At 42.8% G+C, this 21,151-nt stretch overlaps 1 protein-coding gene across 1 annotated transcript in view; it reads left to right on the top strand.

The window, feature by feature from the left end:
* Positions 1-21,151, top strand: part of RNF220 (ring finger protein 220) — a 334,291-nt gene that overhangs the window by 224,040 nt on the left and 89,100 nt on the right. Inside the window, exon 4 of the mRNA XM_063139823.1 lies at positions 11,103-11,148. Within this exon, the coding sequence (XP_062995893.1) occupies positions 11,103-11,148 (46 nt within the window). The remainder of the gene's footprint in view (positions 1-11,102; positions 11,149-21,151) is intronic.

The following is a 21,151-nucleotide window of genomic DNA, read 5'->3' as shown; positions in this document are numbered from 1 at the left end:
AATTTTTTATTCTTGTCACCAAGAGGAGCTTGGCCGAGGGCAGCTGCTTTCTGTGTGTCCCCTTGGATAGAGTATACTCTCCTTCCAAGGCACAGCCTCGCTTGTTACTACAAGCTTCTTCAGAAAGAGACCAGTAATCTAATCAAGATACGTTACTGAAGCTTGGCAAAATATGATTTTTCAAGGCATAAAGGAGATCTTAAGGATAAGTCAGTTGCTGCACTGGGTTCCTTGACTTCTAGTTTCCCTTCCCCCTCCATAGCATATGCTGAATTGATGCTTCAAGTGAAGACTTGAGATGTTCTTGAAATAATGTTGCCCACTTGCAACCCAGAGGATATTCCTATACCTTTTAAATGCCCTCTACAGTTTCTCCCACCCATTCCTTCCTTGGAACCTTGCTTGCCACAGCAGGTGAGGGGAGAAAAGGGGGAGAAACCATGGGTAACTTGTCTCCCACTGTTGCACTGTGGAATTTAAAGATTTATGAAGATTTTTCATGTCACAGCCTGGCAATCCGGTCTAAAAATAACTTTGCTAATGGAATTGAAATAAATGCACACAGGGATGGAGATGCTGTTACGGGCCAATCAGTTTAGTCTGGGAATGGAATACTATGTGAAAATTTGAGTGGGTAGGTGAGTGAGATAGTGAGGCTGAGTGAGTGAAACGTTCAAATTTTATGGGTGCTTGTAGGCCATCATCCACTGAGGCTGAGTGTCCTGTCCCATTCCATATCCATTATTCAAAGCCCTTGTAGATACCATAGAAAGAAGAGGTAAGTAGGAGTGCATGAAGAAGAATGGAAGTGGTGGGCCTTTATGAGTTTCAACTAGTAGAAGGCTCACCAGCGCCTGTCTAAGTCTAATACTGTCCATGAAAATATAAAGGTAAATGGGCAGAAAATAAACCACCACTAGGAAGATGGGAGGGACATAGTGCTGCAACCTTGTTTGTGGCAACACACCATTAGAGTCCAGTAGAGTAGTTTGTTCTTTGCCTCACCTCTGGTTCATGGTCATTGTAGATGTACACACAGTCAGGACTTTCTTCATGTATTGCCTCAGCCTATGAAAGCATTCGTGGAGAATGTTACCAGTTATGCTGCAGATGGCTACTCTTGTTTTGAATCACGAGTGGGTCTACCTCACCTCAGGCTTATACTGTATGGCCTTCCATGTTTATCCACTCTCTTGGCTGCTGGTAGATTGGGTCTCCTCTCATGAGCTTTATTGGTTTGTGCTTGCTTTAGAGTATCATCAGACAAGCATTTTATACCACACTCGTTACTGGCTGCTCACGGATGGTCTCGAGTCCTTTTGACAACGCTGTCTGCCTTCCGCTCCTTCTGCTCGTTTTTCTGTCACACACAAAAAAAGACCTGGAAAGTCTGATTCTTGGGGCTATAACAAAACTTGCTGCCATTTCCTGCTGTGTGCGGGAGAAGCAGCATGATAAAAACGACCACTGAATGATCCATATGGTCGTTGCTTGCTTCCTCTTTCTTCCCTGTGTGAAGAAAGAGGAAGCTGTTTGTCCCTATTGTGGTACAGAGAGGGTAAGGAAATGTGATTCCCCCCCTCTGTCTGATGATCTTCAAAAAGGGGTATGTCCAAAAGTGTGTGAGTGAATGTTGATTTTTTGCAAACGAGAAGGCTGGGGAGCTGGAAGAGTCAGTGACTTATATACTATTTGATTTGTGCTAAGGGTTGCCATCTTTTATATTGGCCCTGCGCCTGTACCTCTGACAGCATCCTGATTTGTTCTTTGCGTCTGTGTCCTTGATAGCAGCCTGACACACACAAATTAAGTAGGAAAAGCTTTCCCTGGCATGGAGATTAGTCATGGGAGAAGCTTAATTGCTGTGTGATAAGCTGCTATTGAAAACACAGGAGCAGGGCCAGTAAAAAAGGGGTGACAAGTTGTTCTGTTGTGATTTCAGACTTGTGTCCTTGGCAAACTGGGTTCTTGTCCTGCCATATTGGCTACTAAGAAGTGAGAGAGACATAAGTGCCATGCTGGATCAGACCAAGGGTCCATCTAGTCCAGCGCTCTGTTCACACAGTGCCCAACCAGCCATCAGCCAGGGATGAACAAGCAGGGCATGGTGCAACAGCACCCTCCCACCCATGTTCCCCAGCAACTGGTGCACACAGGCTTACTGCTGGAATACAAGGTAGTAACATCAGGAGAGACAGTTCAAATGAAGACATTTGCCCTCTTTCATAGTACCTTTCTCTACTGGGCATTTAAAGATAGGTATGGCTTTGTGGCTGAGACTGAATGTGGTGGAGCTTGAACTAGGCCTTGGAACACAAAAGTTCCAGCTCCGCCATGTTCTCTATGTATGACGTTAAGTGAGTCTGGCAACTCATCTGAGCTTCTTTTCCCCATGTGTATTGAAAGATTAATAGAGGTTGTAATTTTAAATTTGCCAGTGATTGTGAGCCATTTAGACATTTGGATGATGAAGGGTACAACATTTGATTGAACAGGTAAGCTAACAAAGTGAGCCCAGGTGCCCTGGTGAAGGGCGGAGTGGGTAGACACATGGGCAGGAGGATAGATTGGGCAACTAAATGCATGGAAAATAACTCTTAAGTCTTTTTTCCCTGTAAGCAAAGTACAATGATAGACCAGTCCTTTTGGCACATTAAAGCTACCAGCTGGAGAGATAATTATTCCCTCATTATACCTATTGTAACAAAGATCAATCTCCACATTCCTCTTCTCTCTGCCTTGTATTTTGTCTTTATTTGTCAGGCTGGCATGGCGTTTTCTCCTTCCTTTAATTTCTTTCCCTTTCCTTGGAAGGATCAAAGAGCTGGGTTCGTGAGGTGTTGGGTTTATAAAGAGAGGCAAAAGAAGGTGAGACAAAAATATAACCATCTGGAAAAAACACACACACACAAGTGCTCCTTTATGCAACAGGAGATCACTAGCCATTTTGTCTGGGGTCCCCTCCCCCGATAAATATAGGCTGATCTCTGCAGGTCATCATGATTTGCAAGTTCTCTGTGAGGGTTGTAATGAGAGGGCAGGAGATTGCCATGGGTTGATTTTACCATGGTCAAGTCATTTCCTTGTATTGGACTTCACCTGATTCAGCAAGAGATGTACTGCTTTGTTCCAGCTGCTGATCCCATTATTTGAGGAGGTGCCAAGATGACAGTCCCTCAGGGCTAGGGTTTGCTCAGCATTGGTACTGAGCTTTTTTAAGGCCTTTCAAGATGCTAGGTTTTAAACTTAATAAATGCAAATCTACTCCTTTCTCTACAGCAGTGCAGCATTTTGTGAACGTTTACATCTTATTTTCGTTATTTCTTTGATGATTAGCTAGTCCGCCTCGTCAACACTACCTGATACAAGGCTGCTGTGTTGTCTCCAAATGGAGGAGCTGCAGGCCTATGGCGCAAGGGCAAGAATGTAGTTGAGATGTGCATTGACTTATTGTCTTGATACGCCTCAGAAATTAAGTATCTAGGTGCTCCCTCTCTATTGTGGAAATCAGCTGGAACAAACTCACAACTCAAAAAGCAAGGCCCAATCTTGTGCACTATCACAATTGCAATTTAGGGCCATTTTCTACACAACTCTTTCTTAAAAGCTATGGGTATACATCTGTGTGTTTTAGAAAGGATGACAGATGAGGAAGGGCTGTGGCTTAGTGGTAGAGCACATACTTTGCATGCAAAAGGTTCAGGTTGAATCCCTGGCATCTCCAAGTTGGGCTGAGAAAAGACCTCTGTCTGAAATTCTAGAGAGCTGCTTTCATCAGTGTAGACAAAGGATGGGCAACGGGTGACCCTCCAGCTGTTTTGAGCCAGAATTCCCATCAGCCCTAGCCAGCGTAGCCAGTGGTGAGGGGAATTCTAGGCCCAAACATCTGGAGGGCCACAAGTTGCCCACTCCTGAGTAGACAATACTGAGCTAGATGGACCTATGATCTAACTTGGGATAAGGCAGCTTTCTAAGGAAAGACTGGCATCACATTTTCAAATATTACCTGCATTCATTAAAGGCTACAATTGAGCTTTTCTTTTTTGAGAAAATCCCATGTCGAAGCGATGTATCCAACAAAACACCCTGTCAGCCTCATTATCACTGGTTTCAAATAGGTTTTAGGTACCTCCATGGCCCATGCTATCAGCCACGATGATCAACAGTTGTACCATCATGGTCATGTTGTCCTCAGATTTTGTTTGGGCTACTGGTAGGTGGAAGTGAACAAAATAAAATGGACTAACCTAGAAACTGACCTTTAGGCCCATTGATGTTTTGTCTAAAACTGGCAGTGAGCAGAATCATGGTGCTTACCGAATTTGCCAGCCAATACTTTTCTCTCATGTAGTTAAAGAACCCTCCCAGTCACCATTACCTGATGGAGGCCACATACACACACACACACACACACACACACACAGAGAGAGAGAGAGAGAGAGAGAGCAGCTTCCTCTGTATTGAGCCTTCGCAAGGAACAATTCCTGATTACAAGTGATATTTAAAATTTCCGATTCACTTTTTCACTGCCTTTGTTTATTGGTTTTTGTGATACTCTTGATGCAGTTGAAAATTTCCATTCTAGCACTTTTCGCTATTGGATGTCACTGTATAAGCAGAACATTCCAGGTAAAATGTTGTTGGTTCCAAACAGGAATTGTTATCAAGGGGCTTGATTTTAAATGCCTGTAAAATGAACCAGCTAGGCTGCCGTTAAGATGCCGGATGAGGCATCAAGTCACCACCTTGGTGTTAGTTAGAGTTGGGAGAAGCTCATGACCTCTATATAGCAGATGTCTGGGGGTCTCTCTCAGACTCAGTGAACAACATGTTCAATGTTGTTCAGTGTAAGACTCAGTGTAAATGTGGATGTTTTATTGGGTACATTTGGTAGTACCTTTGCAGTAACAGGACCCACCGCTAGTGCAACAGGAAGACAGCGCTTCCCCAAAAACCTCTGAAATGAGCCAAAATGCTCATTTCCGGAATGGGGGAGGGGAGCTTCACTGACATGTCTTGTTCTCGACACAAGTGTTTTGGCATGTTCCATGGTTGTTTTAGAAAGTACTAGCTTCTGTTATACTCACAGTGGGCCTGCAGGCGCAAGAGAAAGAGTGGAGGCTCAGCAGCAGTATTAGATACTGCCCAGTAGCATAATAGGACATGAGTGACTCTCTTATAGAGAATAAGACTAGTGGTCAACAGCTCTCCAGGATCATAATATAGTGGTCTTTCCAGCACTACCGGGATCTTTTAACTGGGTGTGTGGGATATAGGACTTGGCAAAGTATGCAAAGCCTGTGGTGTATCACTCAGCACTATCATTTTATCAACATAGTGGAAAACAAACCATAGAGTGGCTGGGCATCCAAAAGAAATTGAGACATTGAAAATCAGAATCCTTGTGGTGAACAAGTCAAGTGACCAGTATGGCACAAGCAGGAAGTACACAGTGGAGACCAGTGTAAGGCAAGATTCAGGAAGTGAGTTCATAGTCATACATCTCCAGATAATTCGGACTGTTGCATTGCGTCATTGTCAATTCAGACATGCTGTTAAACAAGACTTGTGGGAAGATAACAAAATTATTGTTATTAGTAACAGCGGAAAATGGATGTTAACTTTAGACTAAAATACTAGCAGCCACATTGAGCTGATAAAACACAGAGTGACATTTGGACCAACTAGTTTTTATGAGAATGGAAGCAGGCTTTGAGGTCCCAAAGCATTTTTTTCCAGACAAAATGTTCAAGAGGAAGATGAACTGTGATTTGCAGTCTGAGTGCTTAGGGTCAGTCATGTTACAAATAAATAAAAAAAATGTATTTATCAGTAAATAAATAAAATAGTTCATCTTCTTAGCACATGTGTACATATCTAAATGTTTGCACACATATTTGTGCATCCATGGCACATTTTCATAGAAAATGGATCAACATAGAAACATGAATTAATCTTAGCTATAATGCAAAACCCTAGAATTAAAATCCTGTCCACTAAGTCCCTCCTCCGCCTTTTAGAGGGTTGTTTCTGTTCCTCATCTGTATATTCCTTCCTTGTTGTAATTTGCTTCTACCTAAAAGAGGCAAGTAAGTTGTGCTATCATAATTAACTGGATAAACAATTCCCCAAACAGATTAAAACTAACTGTAACTTGTAAAGGGTGGGTAGATGGGTGGGTATGTAGTAATTATATTTTATTAGCTAGCAAAACACCAGTTTTTGCTTTCAAAGGATAATTCTATGTAAATCATCTTAATTAGAAATGTCAGACAAACCTGTGAAGATCATAGTTAGCAACTAATTTCCTATGTTTGGGTTATAATTTAAACCACATGGATTGCTCGCAGTGTGGCAATATGCTGGCCATGAAATAATGTGGGGAGTGTCGGCTGAGGTTATTACTATGTAAATGTGTGATCATTTCAGACCGCTGCTGACTTGCTTAGTGATTAAAGAGAATTCTGAGGTCTCCAAAGATTATGCTCTTTGCAAGGGCCTGGAGCAGAAAACTTTAAAAGGTGCCGAAAAGTGTTTGAACTTTAAAGGTCGTGATTTCCCTTTTACCATTTTTAATTTGCCAGGCCTGTTTATGGGAAGGAAGTTTTCTCTTTGCTTATGGCCTCTCGTTTTTCAAACCATCACGCTAGTGACTCTCTGAAGGGACAGACTCACCACACATTTACCTGTATATACAGAATCCTATGTATTTAAAGGAATAATCTCTCTGACAAGCCTTGGATTCAAGAAGAGAAGGCTGAGATGGAGGAAATTCTGAGAGTCATCCTTGTGCTGGCTTCTGTGCCCTTATACTGAAGCAACCAATGTGAGCAACCAACCAACCAATAAAAGAGATTGACCCTGTTCAGACAACACTCTAAGCCACGGCGGTTAAGCATTTTGAGCTAAACATAATGGCTTAGTGTGTCTTGTGGACCGTTCCTAACCATGATGGCTACATAACCACGGTTTAAACATGCTCACTAACCATTTGCTGCTAAAGGCTTAGCGGCCTAACCATGGCTTAGTGTGTTGTCTGAACTGGCCCAATATAAGGTTGCATGGGTCCTTGGTCTGACCAGACTGTCTTAATGCTCTGACGCCATATCCAAAAAAAATCACATTTTTATACTCCACGTTAATCAAGGTAGAGTAGTTACCACAACCTAAGCAATCTTGAGTTGTGCTGTTCATGCTTGTTTTCCATGGGTATTGTGGGTAGAATCAAAGCACTTAGTCTCCTGCCCAAATATTCTCAATATACTTTGTAATATTCAATTAATTCTTCCTTCCCTTACTATGTCCAAAGAAAAGAAGAATTGATTGAATGTTACAAAGCACCATGAAGCTATTTGGGCGTACATATACACACACATTTTCTCTTGGTAAAAGGTGGATAAATTTGATCTCCTCCCTTCTTGTAACATGCATGAAGGTCCAGCTCTTGGTCATAGAACCCAAACAAAGTCACATTGGCTATAGGGAGAAAGTGGAGAAGGCTTTGGTCTTTTGGTTTTTGGTTTGTGGGGAGCAGTATTTGTGACAAAGGAGCCTCATGCTTTTATGTAATGGACAGAGGTTGCATGGAAAGTTGCAGTCTCTATAGGAACCAGCACCTTCCAAACAACTCTCCTTGCTTCGTTTTGCAACACCCAGCCATCTGCCAATGAAAGGCAGATTAAAGCCAGCCAAATTCAATTTCTACTCACTGCTGCCACAGCTCGACATCTGGGGCTAAAGTGTCCCCGACAAAGCGAACATGACAGCCACATTGCTTTTTTGTCACATCCAGTCGCATGTTGATCTTCTAAAAGTCTCATAAAAATTTATTGATGTCTCCCATATTGCTGTGATTGAGAAGAAGTAAGTGTGTGTGTGTGTGTGTGTGTGTGTGTGTGTGTGTGTGTGTGTATTAATGCTCCTGGAATAGATCTGATTTGATATGTCTTGTTCTATTGTCAGCATCTGTTTAGCAAGGCTTTTTAATACTTTCTGGCTGCCGATCAGTCATCCCTAGCTCGGGATGCCGACTTGCATACAAATTTTATTATTAAGTACAATTCCTTCTCTCCCCATCCTCCTCCTCCTCCTCTCTTAACCACCCTCCCTTCCACCTATCCACCCATCCATCACACACACACACACACACACACACACACACACACACACACACACACACCCAAGGCTATGGAGAGGGACCTCCAGCTGCGAGAGCCCTGCAAGCATAAGACATCAGCTTGGGTAACATATTTCAGAGCCCCATTTTTGCCTGTTGCAGGTGCTTTGTATCAGTAAATTGAATCATGGGGAAATCATTTATTTCCTAATGCTGTTTGTGGCATGTTAGCGAGAGAATTTACATGAGAGAGATTACTTTAATAACCAAAAAAATTACAGTGCGGGGTCTCCCCGCCCCGTCGCCTTTGATATGTAATTGTTTCAAATTTAACCTGTCTCGAGTGAGGGTGAAAGGCATTATTAAATCTGAAGCATCTTGCTCCAGGGAAGGCGGGAAGGAGGAGGATCACCCTGGTGTGAACCTCCTTCCAGCCGTTAAATAGAAATGGAGTGAAATTAACAAATCAACCAACCAAAAAAAGAAGAAGGAATTCCTTCAACCTAGAGAAAGGCCTATCTGATGTTAGTTATTCCCACCCCACCCCGCTCTCTCTTCCCCTCTCACCTTCTCTTCCTCTGACCCAATCCTGTGTGGTATCTAATGTTTTTCATTCCTGTTAGACATGAATACATGAATTCTGTTCAAGGGCCTAAGTCTCTCATGGATGTCATGAACTGTGGAGAAATGTTAACAATTTATATTTAGAAATGTAGCTGCACATCAAATGCCCTCTGATATGAGAGGGGCTGTAATCAATCACAGAGTAACGACACAGTTGTTATGAATGCCTGTGCCCTGGCAGTGTGCTAGCAGTGAGGTGCCAGTCACATTATGGGCTACAGGGCAGCCACTTTGCCACAAGATTTCTGGTCAAACAAGGTGGTGTGTGCTTGTAGAGTTATCGAGCAATATCCGTGCCCCACAAACGGTAGCAGTGTTGCTATTACGTTGCTGTATTGCTAGTGTCTTGTGGATACTTTTCTTCATGGCAGTATGTCTGTTGATGGTTTCCCAAATAATCTCTGATTGCTTCAGCACACCTTGTTTTCAGTTCCATGCCCCCTACTCTGATTGGGCTGCAGTTTTATCCAAGATTCTGCCTTAGCCAACATGGCCAGTGCCAGAGGTCAGCAGGGTTGGGTGTTTGCAAGATCCCAGAGCTGATATATGCTTTTTATATTGTATTTTGTATTCGTGTTTTTAAATTGTTGGTTGTTTTTATGCTTTTCGTGGTTTTAATTTTTGTGAACTGCCCAGAGAGCTTCAGCTATTGGGCAGTATAAAAATGTAATAAATAAAAATAAATAAATAAGGAGTCTGCCAACTGAAAATGAGTTCCATTATTTTGACTCTCAGTTGACTCTCATTCCATTTAAAAAGAATGTGTATGATAAAAAAAATTATACTATGCTTTTATTATCTTGTATTTATGAATTGTAATTTTTGTGAACCACCCAAAGAGTTTTGACTCTTGGGATGATGACAAATAAGAAGCCTGGCTAGGGACTCTAGAGCACACACTCAGTTTAGGTGAGGCCTGAGCAAGCTGTAAGGTAGAACATGCTGCCTTTGACTTGGCTAGGCCTTTTTCCTAGGCTATGTGCCCCAGAGGCCCCTGTGACATACAGGGGACTCTAGTACATCTTCTCAACTTGCATACTTTGCTTCCCTCCACCACTTGCTGCCATGCTTTAGTCCCCTCACCTGACAAACCCAACAGATAGAGCCTTTCTAGGCTGTGCTGCCCAAGAGGCCTCTAAAAGCAGGATCCAGTCCAGTCAAATGGCCTTGTTCTTTTTTATGACACTTGATGGCATATTTTCCCATTTGCCTGACACCCTATTAGACATGAAAAGCTGGATTAATCTAGGGTGAGAAGTATATGGATGGAACATGCTTATACTACAGAACCAATACAGAACCACTGAATGTGGTTCAGTAGGTAGAATAGGGGTTTGAATGCAGACAATCCAGGTTTAAATTCCTACTGACCTAAAATGTTTACAGGCAATGTTAGGTGTCACTCTTGCTCAGCCTAATCTATTTTATAGGGGGTGTATTTTTTTCATTTATTTCATTTCTAATTCACCCTATAACCAGTGTTTTCTGAATTACAGAGTTAAAAGACTAAAATGCCACAGAAACACTTAAAACTATAAAAAACACTACAAATATTTAAAAGAATACAGTATCATACATGAGCAGCACAGGAATCAATAAAACAGTGATATAGACTTAGAACTAGGTCTCTAAAATGCCTAGGAGAAAAATAAGGTCTTTGCCTGGTGTCAACCCCCCCCCCCCACCTAAAAAAAAAACACCTTAGGTGCCAGGCCAATCTCTTTGGAGAGTTCATTACATAAATGGGGTGCCACAACTGAGAAGGCCCGCTCTCTTGGAGCCACCCATCTAGCTTCCTTCAATGGGGGCACCTAGAGGAGGATGTCCAAAGATGACTCAAACAGGTACATATGGGAGGAGACATTCCTTTCGATACTCTGGTCTCAAGGCATTTAGGGCTTTTAAGGGCAACACCAACACTTTGAATTTGGCTCAGAAATGGACTTGAAACCAGTGCAGTTGCCTAAGCGCTGGTGTCACATGAACATATTGGCCAGTTCCAGTTACTAACCTTACAGCTATGTTTTGAACTAACTGATGTTTCTGAAATGTTACCAGAACATGGATAAGTGTTACAAGGTTAAAAACATCAACCTCAAAAACAAAACTGGTCTGAGCTCCTTGGTGGAAAGGTGGAATACAAATGTCATACATGAGTAATAGGGCAAGGAGATTGGGGAATTGGATAATCAGACCGTACAATCCAGTCTGATAGTGATGAGCTTCTAACCTCTGCATGGAAAGGGTGAGCTCAGGGGCTCATCTTATAACAAAGCAAAATATCCTCTGCAAACTCCTCCTTTGGGAAGTTCTCTGCCCACATTCATGATGGTACTTATACTCTTCTCTTCTCTTTTGGCAGTAAGAACTCTATCTTGAAGGATGTCATGGCCCCAGGCACTCCCAAGGTAAGTGAGCCAAATGCAGTCACATTTTGTTAATTTCCATTCTCTTCCTTGCCCCCACAATCATTCCATTCCTTGATCCAAGTTGCCCTCCCTGTCACCATCTTCGTATCAATATGTCTGTCCCTCACACCAAGAGAAGGCACACGTCAGGCTTGTGGGATATTTTTTTTTTCATTAGAACGCAAAGAGCCACCAACCAGAGCCTGGTACAAAAGATGCACAGTTATAATTAAATCATTCTGAGCCCAGGAACTTGTTTTCAGTACCAAAGCTGAATAGCACTCACAGTACTTTCAAACAAAAATCTACTCTTGATTGCCACTCACCCCCAGCTTTCTGTATTTCAGCAATATAATTGGGGATGGATTGGGGGGGGGGGGCATTGTTAAACAGCCGGGAGTTAGACATCCATGCTGATCCACTTCAAATCACCCAGAAATCTAGATCCTGTTTTTTGCACACCTCTGGTGAACACAGACCACAGCATTCCTTGCGTAGGGGACAGTCACACAAGTCTTTATGTCTGGACGTGCGCCCCTCATAGTGGTGCCTTAATACATGATGAGGGATGCCTAGAAGCTATAGCAAAACAACTTTGGCATTCTGAAATGGTTCCAGATTTCACTGGCATTGGCCCTAAGGTCCCCATGGTCAGAGAATCAAAACTTGTAATGTTGCCTTCATTTTAGGTGGCCAGCAACCAGGGAGAATACTCCTATTTGGTGAGATGCCTGGGGATATTTGCAGTAGTTCTTCCTGTTCTCCTTCCAATTTCCACCTGTTGGATTTAAGGACAGTGGTGCACTTAGCTTACAGCCTGTTCTTCTATACAAAGGTGCCTGGAGGTTGGCTGCAGCTCCTCAACAAATGTGTACTTAACAGCCAATACAGGATTATTTCCAAATAATGTCTGAAATGGCCCTCAGAACCAGGTCGAAATCCCAGTCAGCCAATGTTTTACCTGCTGTCCCAGGCTGCTCTGTGTGTGTGTGTGTGTGTGTGTGTGTGTGTGTGTGTGTGTGTTGGGCCTTACATTGTGCTATCACAATGCTGCTCTGGTAGATCAAGAGTTGATATTTTTGATCCTACAAACAAACTAACAAACAAAACAGAAGCAGGCATAGAAGTTCAGGGCTGTGGGAGGGGGAGACATCAATTAAAAATCAAGGATCTTCACACTTGCCTTTGTGCATCGCAAGGGAGTAGAAAAGGGCAAAAGCAGCATGAAAAGCAGCTCTTGTCTAGCGCATTTCGCTTGTGCTTATTGCTGGATGCAGATAACTCCTCCGTCCGAAACACCAAGCCTGAGGAGGAGTTCAATAGGCAGATTAGCTGTTTGGAGGTAAATATAGTGAGCTAGGGACAGTCACCAGATAACCAGAAAAGGCCTTTTCTCCCAGCAGGGACGGGCCTTTGAAGCTTCAAACAACAAAGAATCCCATTTGCTTTGAGTGAAGGGATTAAGGCAGGATAGTTGAGGGGTCCTATGTAACCAAGATCATTCATCTACTGGCACCACATTGATCCCCCACGCCCCGCCCTCCCTAGAACATTAAAAAGAGGGATCTTTTGAATTCTTCTCTCAGCCACTTGGCATCGGAATTGTTATTCTCAAGTGGCACTTGCTTGAAGAAAAGGTTGGCATGTTGCAAAAATTGCACAGAGTTTGGGGGCTGGACTTTGGCAGGCTAAGATCAGCCGCTTTAGCCTTGTGTAAATCTAAGCTAATATTTCTAGGACTTAATTTATAAGGGCAAAAATATGCCAGGTCTCAAGCCTACCTGAAAACACCATTCTTTGATATTGAAGCCCTTCCCCTAATCCCTGATTTGTTGGGACTCCCCACAGTTACTTAGGGGGGTGGAGAGAGAGAGGGAAGGAATGGCAGGAATGAGCATAGATGGTCTCCAGTTAATGGAGATGCCACTGGTACCATGTTTGATTTCTGAGTCTTTAAGGTTTGTATATCTTTAATGCTTAGCATATGGTCGGGGCTTTTCCTTACAATCATGAAGGCTAGAAACCTAAGACATGGTCCATCCCCCTCCCCATATGTGCAGCTGCACAGGCAGAAGGGGATTGGCATAGGACTAAATTGAGCTTTCTCAATTGAGTCCATTGCCAACTTAGTATCAGCCACAAACATACATGAAGATGCACATCGCTAGCCTTGACATATCAACAGAAGGCCTGTGCATGCCTCCCGTACTTCCCCTCCCCAAGCCCCTTCCCCACAAGATACTTATGCTCCATTGAGCCCTATGCTGATCCCATTCCATGCATCCATCTGTGCCTGTGGAGGGGTGATGGTGGATCATGCCCATAATTTGAGGTGTGAGCTCATGTTTGTAAGCTTTTAAAACAAAAGGAAGGGCACTAAATATTGCAGTGAAAATCTAATTTAAATGGAAGGCATGCTTTCTTATTAAGTTATTTCCTTGTTTTGACCACTGCATGTCAGTATTTGTTCAACATAAAAGAATTCCAACAGATGCAAATGCTTGATGAGAGAGCCCTCCCTTCCCACAATTTCCCCCCTGAAGGTTATAAGGATTGTCAGAAAGTTATGCAGTCCCACCTCTTAGCTAGCTGACAGAGATTTTGATCCTCACAATTTCTTCCATGTGAAAACCAGAGTGCTCTGTCCTGCTGCCTTCCATCACAGAAGAGCAATGGGGATTCACATATCTAGTGGGCTCATCCTTCTTTTTCCCAGATGAAAAATGCTTACAATCAATGTTCATATCTATGTGGCATGTATGTGTGATCACAAACCCTTTAATAATCTCAGCCCCTTCTTTTCCTACTCATTTTCTCCACATTCCTATATGGCTGTGATTTGCACATTTTCTACCCGTAAGGAACTGTTACCCATTATACTGGATTGGTTTTCATGGCAAGGCATTAGAGCAAATTCAATAGCTCTTCCCATTTGTGGGGATGAGCCCCAGATGATCATGCAGTAATACTGGTGATTATTAACTTAATTATTAGAAATATCCATTAGAGAAAGGGCTGCATCAGGACATTTCCTCAATGTTCAGAACCCCTTTTCCCTTTCTCTTCACATCATGATTCAGCTAGACCATTGTGTGGGCTCCAAAATCAGACCTGAAGCTACTTCTTTGTGTCTAGCACGTGGCCTTATAGGCCCCTTCCAACTCTACTATTCTATGATTCTATGATGCAGAGAGTGGCTTTTAGCACAACCAGGGGGTCAGGCACAAGCCTGCAGTCTTCAGGCAGTTTTCCTGCCCTCTGCTCTTGGCTGCTGTTCCAGGTCCTGAACTGCTGCTGCTGCAACAGCTTCCAACGGGTGCTGAATTACTCCTGCTGTAGTGGGAGTTTCTTGAGAAAACTGGACAGGACAGTAACCGGCAAGTTTTTTTCATGAGTAAGAAAATGTTTAGTGAGTAAGAAATTTCACTAAGTAAAATAATTCATTTAACTAATTTCAGGAAAGGAATTCTGTATTCAGTTTCGCCTGGTGGTTGAACTTCCTCTTTACCACTATAAGAAAAGCCACCCATCTTCCCTGCACCTTTTAGCAATTTTAGTCTGTACATTAAAGGGATTTCCTCACCAGATCCTTCCCCATTGCAGTATCTATAAAGATACTTGTTTTCCTAGGAATAGATTTACAGTGGAAATTAGGCATACTAGTCTCAGTGAAGTGGTTGGGGCTATCATTATAATATATTTTCAGATTTGCAATTATATTTACAAAGTTAATATCTTTGTTCTCCAGCTACATGGGCTGGCGGATGATTGATCACAGACTGATCACACTTATTTTGGCAGTCAAATCCAGGTTTCCGCTTAATTGTTAAGCGAATGTCACTTGAGTTCGTTGATCCTCTCCCTCCACCACCACCCTTCATAGCTACGAAGACAATTGTGGAACTGCATTAGGCCCGCTGATGAAATATTTTCCAAGTATTTGACTAAATACTTTTCAAGTATCTCAGTGTAGACAGCATGTTCTTTTCTGGATTTTCTCTTGGGCTTGAACCAGGAAAGGTACTATGTAGCTAGACTCCTGGGTCTGTAGTCTTGGATCCTTAGTAGCAGATTTGCCATGTATTCTATGATGACCTTGGGGAAATCACATAACACCTCAGGGCTTCATCTCTAAAAGTGATAGACGATAAAAGATTAATAATTAAATCTGCTCATTGTGGCTGTAGGGAAGAGGGGGAAACCAGAAAACTGTCCATGTGTATTTGAAATATGTCAGCACTTAGGGCTGGTATTCATGTGGGAGAAAATACTGCGAGGAAGATTGGGTAGATGTAATTAAGTTTGAAAATGTATCCACTAACACTGTGATCCTAAGTATATTTTATTGGAAGTAAGCTTTATTGAAATCAATGAGTCTTACTTCCAAGCAACTGGATTTAGGATTTTTCCTTCTTCCAGCAAACCAACTTCTTAAAGCATCACACACTTGAAAACTCAGAGGAGAAGGAGAAGATTCTCTGGCTATTTAAAACTGGTTCAAACCTATCCCTCTGGAGTGTGTGATAGATTATCAGTGTGCTGTAGCCTGAAATAAGATATAAGTCTGACTTCTGTGCAAATAGTTAAGTGGAAAACAGTATTAAGAGATGCCTTCCTTAAATTTCTTGAAGACTGCCACAATGGTAGAGCACATGCTTTGCATGCAAAATGCCCCAGATCAATCCCAGGCATCTGCAAGTAGGTCTAGGAAAGTCCCCTGCCTGAAACCCTGGAGAACTGCTGGCAATCAGAGTCAGCAATATTGAGCATGATGGACAAATGGTCTGACTGGCAGCTTCCTTTGTTTCCAGGTCTGATACCAAGGGCAGAGTGCAAAGTTAACTGGGGCCCTCATATGACATCATGCAATCTTGGTCAAGTCCTTTCCTTCCTTGGCTCCCTCTGAGGCATAGAGAATACTGCACTGGTCTTTGGTGTAACACAAACAAGGGGTCAGTTTGCCAGAAGTCACAAAGTTGAAGCTTACTTTCTTCATTCATCATTTCTCTATTAAATGCTCCTGTGGCCTTCTGGATTCGGGGCCTCAAGCCCGCAAAGGAGTCCGTGGGTGTTTGTGGGCTTGACTGGGCCTTGGGAAAGGGTCAGAGAATAACAGATGCCGGTGTTCATATCGTCGAACGCCGATATCCCTGGTGCGGTTATAAAGCACAACTAAGTCTGGTATCACTCATTGCATTCGGGTTACAGTTCCCAAGTGATAACAGCTATTAGCAACACTTTGACTGCTTCCCCACCATGCAGGGGAGGGCAGGAGACAGAAAACATGTCAAACCATCACCTCCATGTTAAGTGATAAGTACCTATTTAGATGGCAGAGTTAAAGTCTAACGCATCAGGCAGGAAACACTTTGTGAAGGAGAGAAGGGAAAGGCCAGAGCGAGATGTAAAAAGCAGGGTTAGGGTATTTGTTGTGCTGACAGCAGCTGTGATTGATTGTTTAAGAGAAATAAACTGCCTGTGTTTTCGGGGCTATCAAAAAGCAGGAGCCCAGCACTTAATAGTCTCAAATGGGTGGCCTTGAAAGGAAACAGAGTGTCACTGCTGCTGGCTCACCGCTTCCCAGTGCTGACTTCTGACCTGTCTCTTAGACAGGGAGGAGGTAGTTAGGGCTGGGAGAGCGGACAACGAGGATGTGCTGCAATTTTGATGCATTTTCCGGGGGGTGGGTGGTACACGCAGCTCATATATGTCCCTCCTTGCGCTCCCTCCCACTCGAATCCTCAGGGCTAGTACAGCACACTCACATGTTTATGTAAGCCCATACATGCATGTATCTGACATGCATGGGCACTTGCTGTATCCACACAGTGAGCATAAGAGACTATAATTCACCTAGCACATGAGTGGGCAGACGTCAGGTTTGCAGGAACTACTTCGTGTGTGTTTTTTACTACAATTCTGAGGTTCACCAACTGGAGCCATATCTAGGGGAAGGAGCCTATTACCTAGCTACAGTCCTTCATTAAGGAAACACTGGGATGACTTGGATATACGGGGATAAAGCTACAGTTAGAGTTATTAAAAGTCAGGAATCCTAACAGACTTTTTTATTGTGATAGTTAAACAAAACTAATACTGATCTTCTGCAAATCTTATGGTGATCTATGAGTGGATCCCGATCTACCTTCTTTACATCCCTGACCTAGCACAAACATTAGACAGATACACCCATTCCAGAATGTTCATACTTGCATAGTTGGACTTGTATTGCTTTCAGTGCAGAGAAACACAATGCTCCACCTCTCACACAAAGACTGGTTTGCACATAATGGCAATTCCTTGGTTGTTTAACCCAGGACAAGGGGGTTGAGAAAAGGTGTTTTCAGGAGCACCAACATCTACCCTCATATATGGAGCTATCCATCATTTATGCTACATGTGTTCTTATGTGGATTGATAGAACTGGCAAAAGTTGTCTCTAGTTCCCACAACAGATCCAGTTGGGAAGCACCCATTGTCATTTTTGTCCTCCTCTTTGACTTTTCCTTCATTTCAAGGCAGAATTTTAGGGAGCTCATTCTCTGCCTTCCCCTTTTATCAGTGTCTTTCAAGCTATGGCCATTCCTGTCTGCTTTTCCTTGCTTAAGAGTAGATGTAACTTCTTGAGAAAGCACCCAGGCATTGCCTTTGCACCAATGCTGTCTTCCACTGTCTCCTTTTGTTTGCCCACAGGAGTGTAATGGTGTGGAGAACGATGCATTTCTCTCTCTCGCTCATAATACTGGAACCTCAGGTCACCTAGTGAAGCTGATTGGTGGGAGATTCAGGACAGATGAAAGGAAGTACTTCACACAGCACATGGTTAAACTAATGGAGTTCACTTCTGTAGGATGTGTTGATGACCACCATCTTGTTGTCCTCTGTGTGCTGCTTGTGGTCTTCCTGTGGTCATTGGTTGGCCCCTGTTGAAGGAAGGAAGCTGGACTAAACAAACCATTGGTCTGATCTAGCAGGGCTTTTCTTATGTTTTCAAGGAATCTGTGTGCCAACGATGCAATTTTAATTTATTTGCTAGCAATGCATCCTGCGTTATTAGGTCATGAGACCAGCACATGGGTGATCAAGCCCAAGAGTATTTCCTGTGGCACTCTTCATACCAGAAAAATAATACTGAGCGGCTGACTATAGTATTCCTTGTACAACATAATTCAATTGTATTTGTTTTCTGTGTCCAGCCTACCAGTAGATACTCCCTTGGGTTGCTGCATGCCAGGAAAATAGCTATTGCACAGGACAAAGAAAGTCAGCCTTATATACAGATGCTATTGGGCTGGATTAATTATTCATTCATAATTAAATAAAAGCTACCTCTTTTTGTTTCCTACTGAAATGACAGTATTTTAGAATAATGATTTTCAGTGTTCCATCCTGTGATGGAAAAAATGGATGTATCATTGAATAGAAAACAAGACGAGAAATATAATCAAGAGTTAAATTATTATAACTGTATAATAAACATACAACTTTTTTTTTTAAAAAAACACCCTTTATTTTAGTTTATTTTAGTTTTTATAGGGACTATATGTTTAAACTGTTATTAAAGAACCTAGTAGACAGTCCTACCATATACATAAACCAATTCAGCATTGGACTCTGAGCCCATTTTGTGGTGCAGAAGAGTTGCCCCTTATGAGACACTGAGGTTACAATTCCACACCCGCTTCCTTGGGAGTAAGTCCCATTGAACTCAGTGGAACCTACAGTTGAGTTGACTTGTATAGGAATTGCACTGTGAAATGATCCTGAGTGCACAAGTTTGGGATTGACTAGAGCTGTTATTTATGGGTGTCCTAGCCTTGTCTGAAGGATATTCATGATTAAGAGTCCCCCACTTCCCAGGGCAACCCAGTCCTAATGTTTAATCGCCTTCCCCACTGAACAAACTGCACCTCATTTCCTGATTTCAATTTGTGCAGTAGTGCCCTCTGCCCATGTTCTCTCTCACAGATTGTAACTGAGCTTTGCCTCTTAGCATGTTCTTCAAAGGGGGATTTGTCAAGTTGGGAAGGCATTAGAGCAGAAGCAGGGAAGACAGACAGTTGCTCCTGTGAGCTGAGTAGGGAATATGGTTGCTTGAAAAGGTGGCAGGGGAGGGAAGCGAGGGTGAGAGCAAGGCTTGGACAAGATTGATGGCCTCGTTGCCATTAAGAAAAAAATTAGCCAGTGGCGGCTATCATATTAAAGGGTGAAGAAGCCGTGAATTATTTTCTTAAAGATCTTATCGCTTACAATGATAATTTTACCTTCCAAAAGGCCACTTTTAATGAGGCAAGCCAGGCAAAAAGTCATGATTTAATGCCAGATTTTTTTTCTCCAAACACATTTTACTGCTTTTTTGTCCATGTTTAAAAAGCACCGGTGACCTTTTTTTATTTAGCTTGCCCCAGGTGTAATGCTGAGGCTGATCCTCTTAGGGTTTATAACCTCGACAGAGAGTGCCTTTACCCAACGGAGAGATGATTTAAAGGGGTGCTAGAAATATGAGGCCTTGCTGGCGCTCGCACAAGTCTCCCTTGCTCTGCCTTTCGACAGTGAAATGGTGCTTTGCCGTGGAATGGTAATAGGGAATGGAGCTGTGGCTGATCGGGTTTGGGTTCTTTTTCAGACAAATGCTTAGAAAGAAGTTGGACTTCGGGGTCTTGTTCCAGCATAATTGGGACAATTGGCAATACATCTTGCATCCTCCATGCTAGATGTTGTGGCCAAAAAGTCCCAAAGCTATGAAGAAGGCAGTACCAACAGTGGATATTTAGGCAATTTTTAGTGGAGTCAAGTTGTTGGGTGGCTTGGGAGCATTTATTTTTTAGGCTTCCCCCACTCCCCACCCCTATCATGGAGCAGGAATTTTGATGCCATTCCATTGGTTCAGTTCAAGAAACAAAGGAAAAATTTAAAATCCTTTGAAAGCTTTACCTGATTTTTCTGATTTCACCCATTCTGCTAGAAGTTTCAAGTTTCTTTCAGAGGACAAGGAAGATGACCCAGTGTTGATAGGAGTATGATGACATATTTCTCTCTTGTCAGTGGTAACTTCCTGGGAGCAAAGTCTGCTGGACCATCATAAGTCCCAATCATAGTAATTCACATTTCTTGGAAAAAACATAGAATTTTACTTTTAAAAACCCAACCTCATGATTATAAAGTAAGTTATTAGTGGCCACTATTTAATTTAATTTTCAGGGCAATCCTTGTGTGTGTGGTGCAAGAGATTCTGTGGTGGAGTAACTGCCACGTACAAAGTCCTTGCAACTCGCTGCAGCCAGGGTGGAGGTGGACAGACTTTTTCATTTTTCATTCTCTCCCTTTTCTCGTTTCATTGGCTTAATCTACACCAAGGAGGATATTGCACTATGAAAGTGGTATGGAAGCTGCATATAAAAGGCAGGAGCCACATTACTGCTTTACAGCAGCATTGAAGTGCACAGATAACTGTTGGGGCCTATTGACACATACCATATACCTTTTTTATACTGCTATATCCTGCTTGGTGTGGCTCCTGCCTTTTATATACCGCTTTCATAGTGCAGTATCCTGCTTGGTGTAGATTAGGCCATTGTCTCAAATGGCAGGGAATTACCTTTGCCTGTTCCAGGGCTGATGTGATTGAGGGCCCTTTGTGGGGTTGATGCCAGGGAAATGAAGGGGCTTTGGACCCAAGGCTGTCTCTGATATGCCCCGTTTGCACCCCTAGCACCAGCAAGACACTGCTGGTGGAACATCTACGCAGGCAGAACTTTCTACCAAAATAACAGAGCATCCTCCAAGGCATAAAAGCTGTCAGCTCTGGCGTGGGCTGGTCCATGAAGTCACAAAGAGTCGGAAACGACTGAACGAATAAACAACAAAACTGTTGAACCTCCTCTCTCTCAGTGGAGTTGCACTTATGCTACTTCTTACAGCCCCTCAGACAGTCTTTGTTCAGCTTTAGGATTGAAACCTTTATTTATTTGCATGTGTACTTTGTCTTGTACCATGATAAGCA

Source organism: Elgaria multicarinata, chromosome 1 (assembly GCF_023053635.1).
Source record: "Elgaria multicarinata webbii isolate HBS135686 ecotype San Diego chromosome 1, rElgMul1.1.pri, whole genome shotgun sequence".
Taxonomy (NCBI): domain Eukaryota; kingdom Metazoa; phylum Chordata; class Lepidosauria; order Squamata; family Anguidae; genus Elgaria; species Elgaria multicarinata.
The sequence above is the reverse complement of the archived record's forward strand: the minus strand, read 5'-3'. Positions and strand labels throughout refer to the sequence as shown.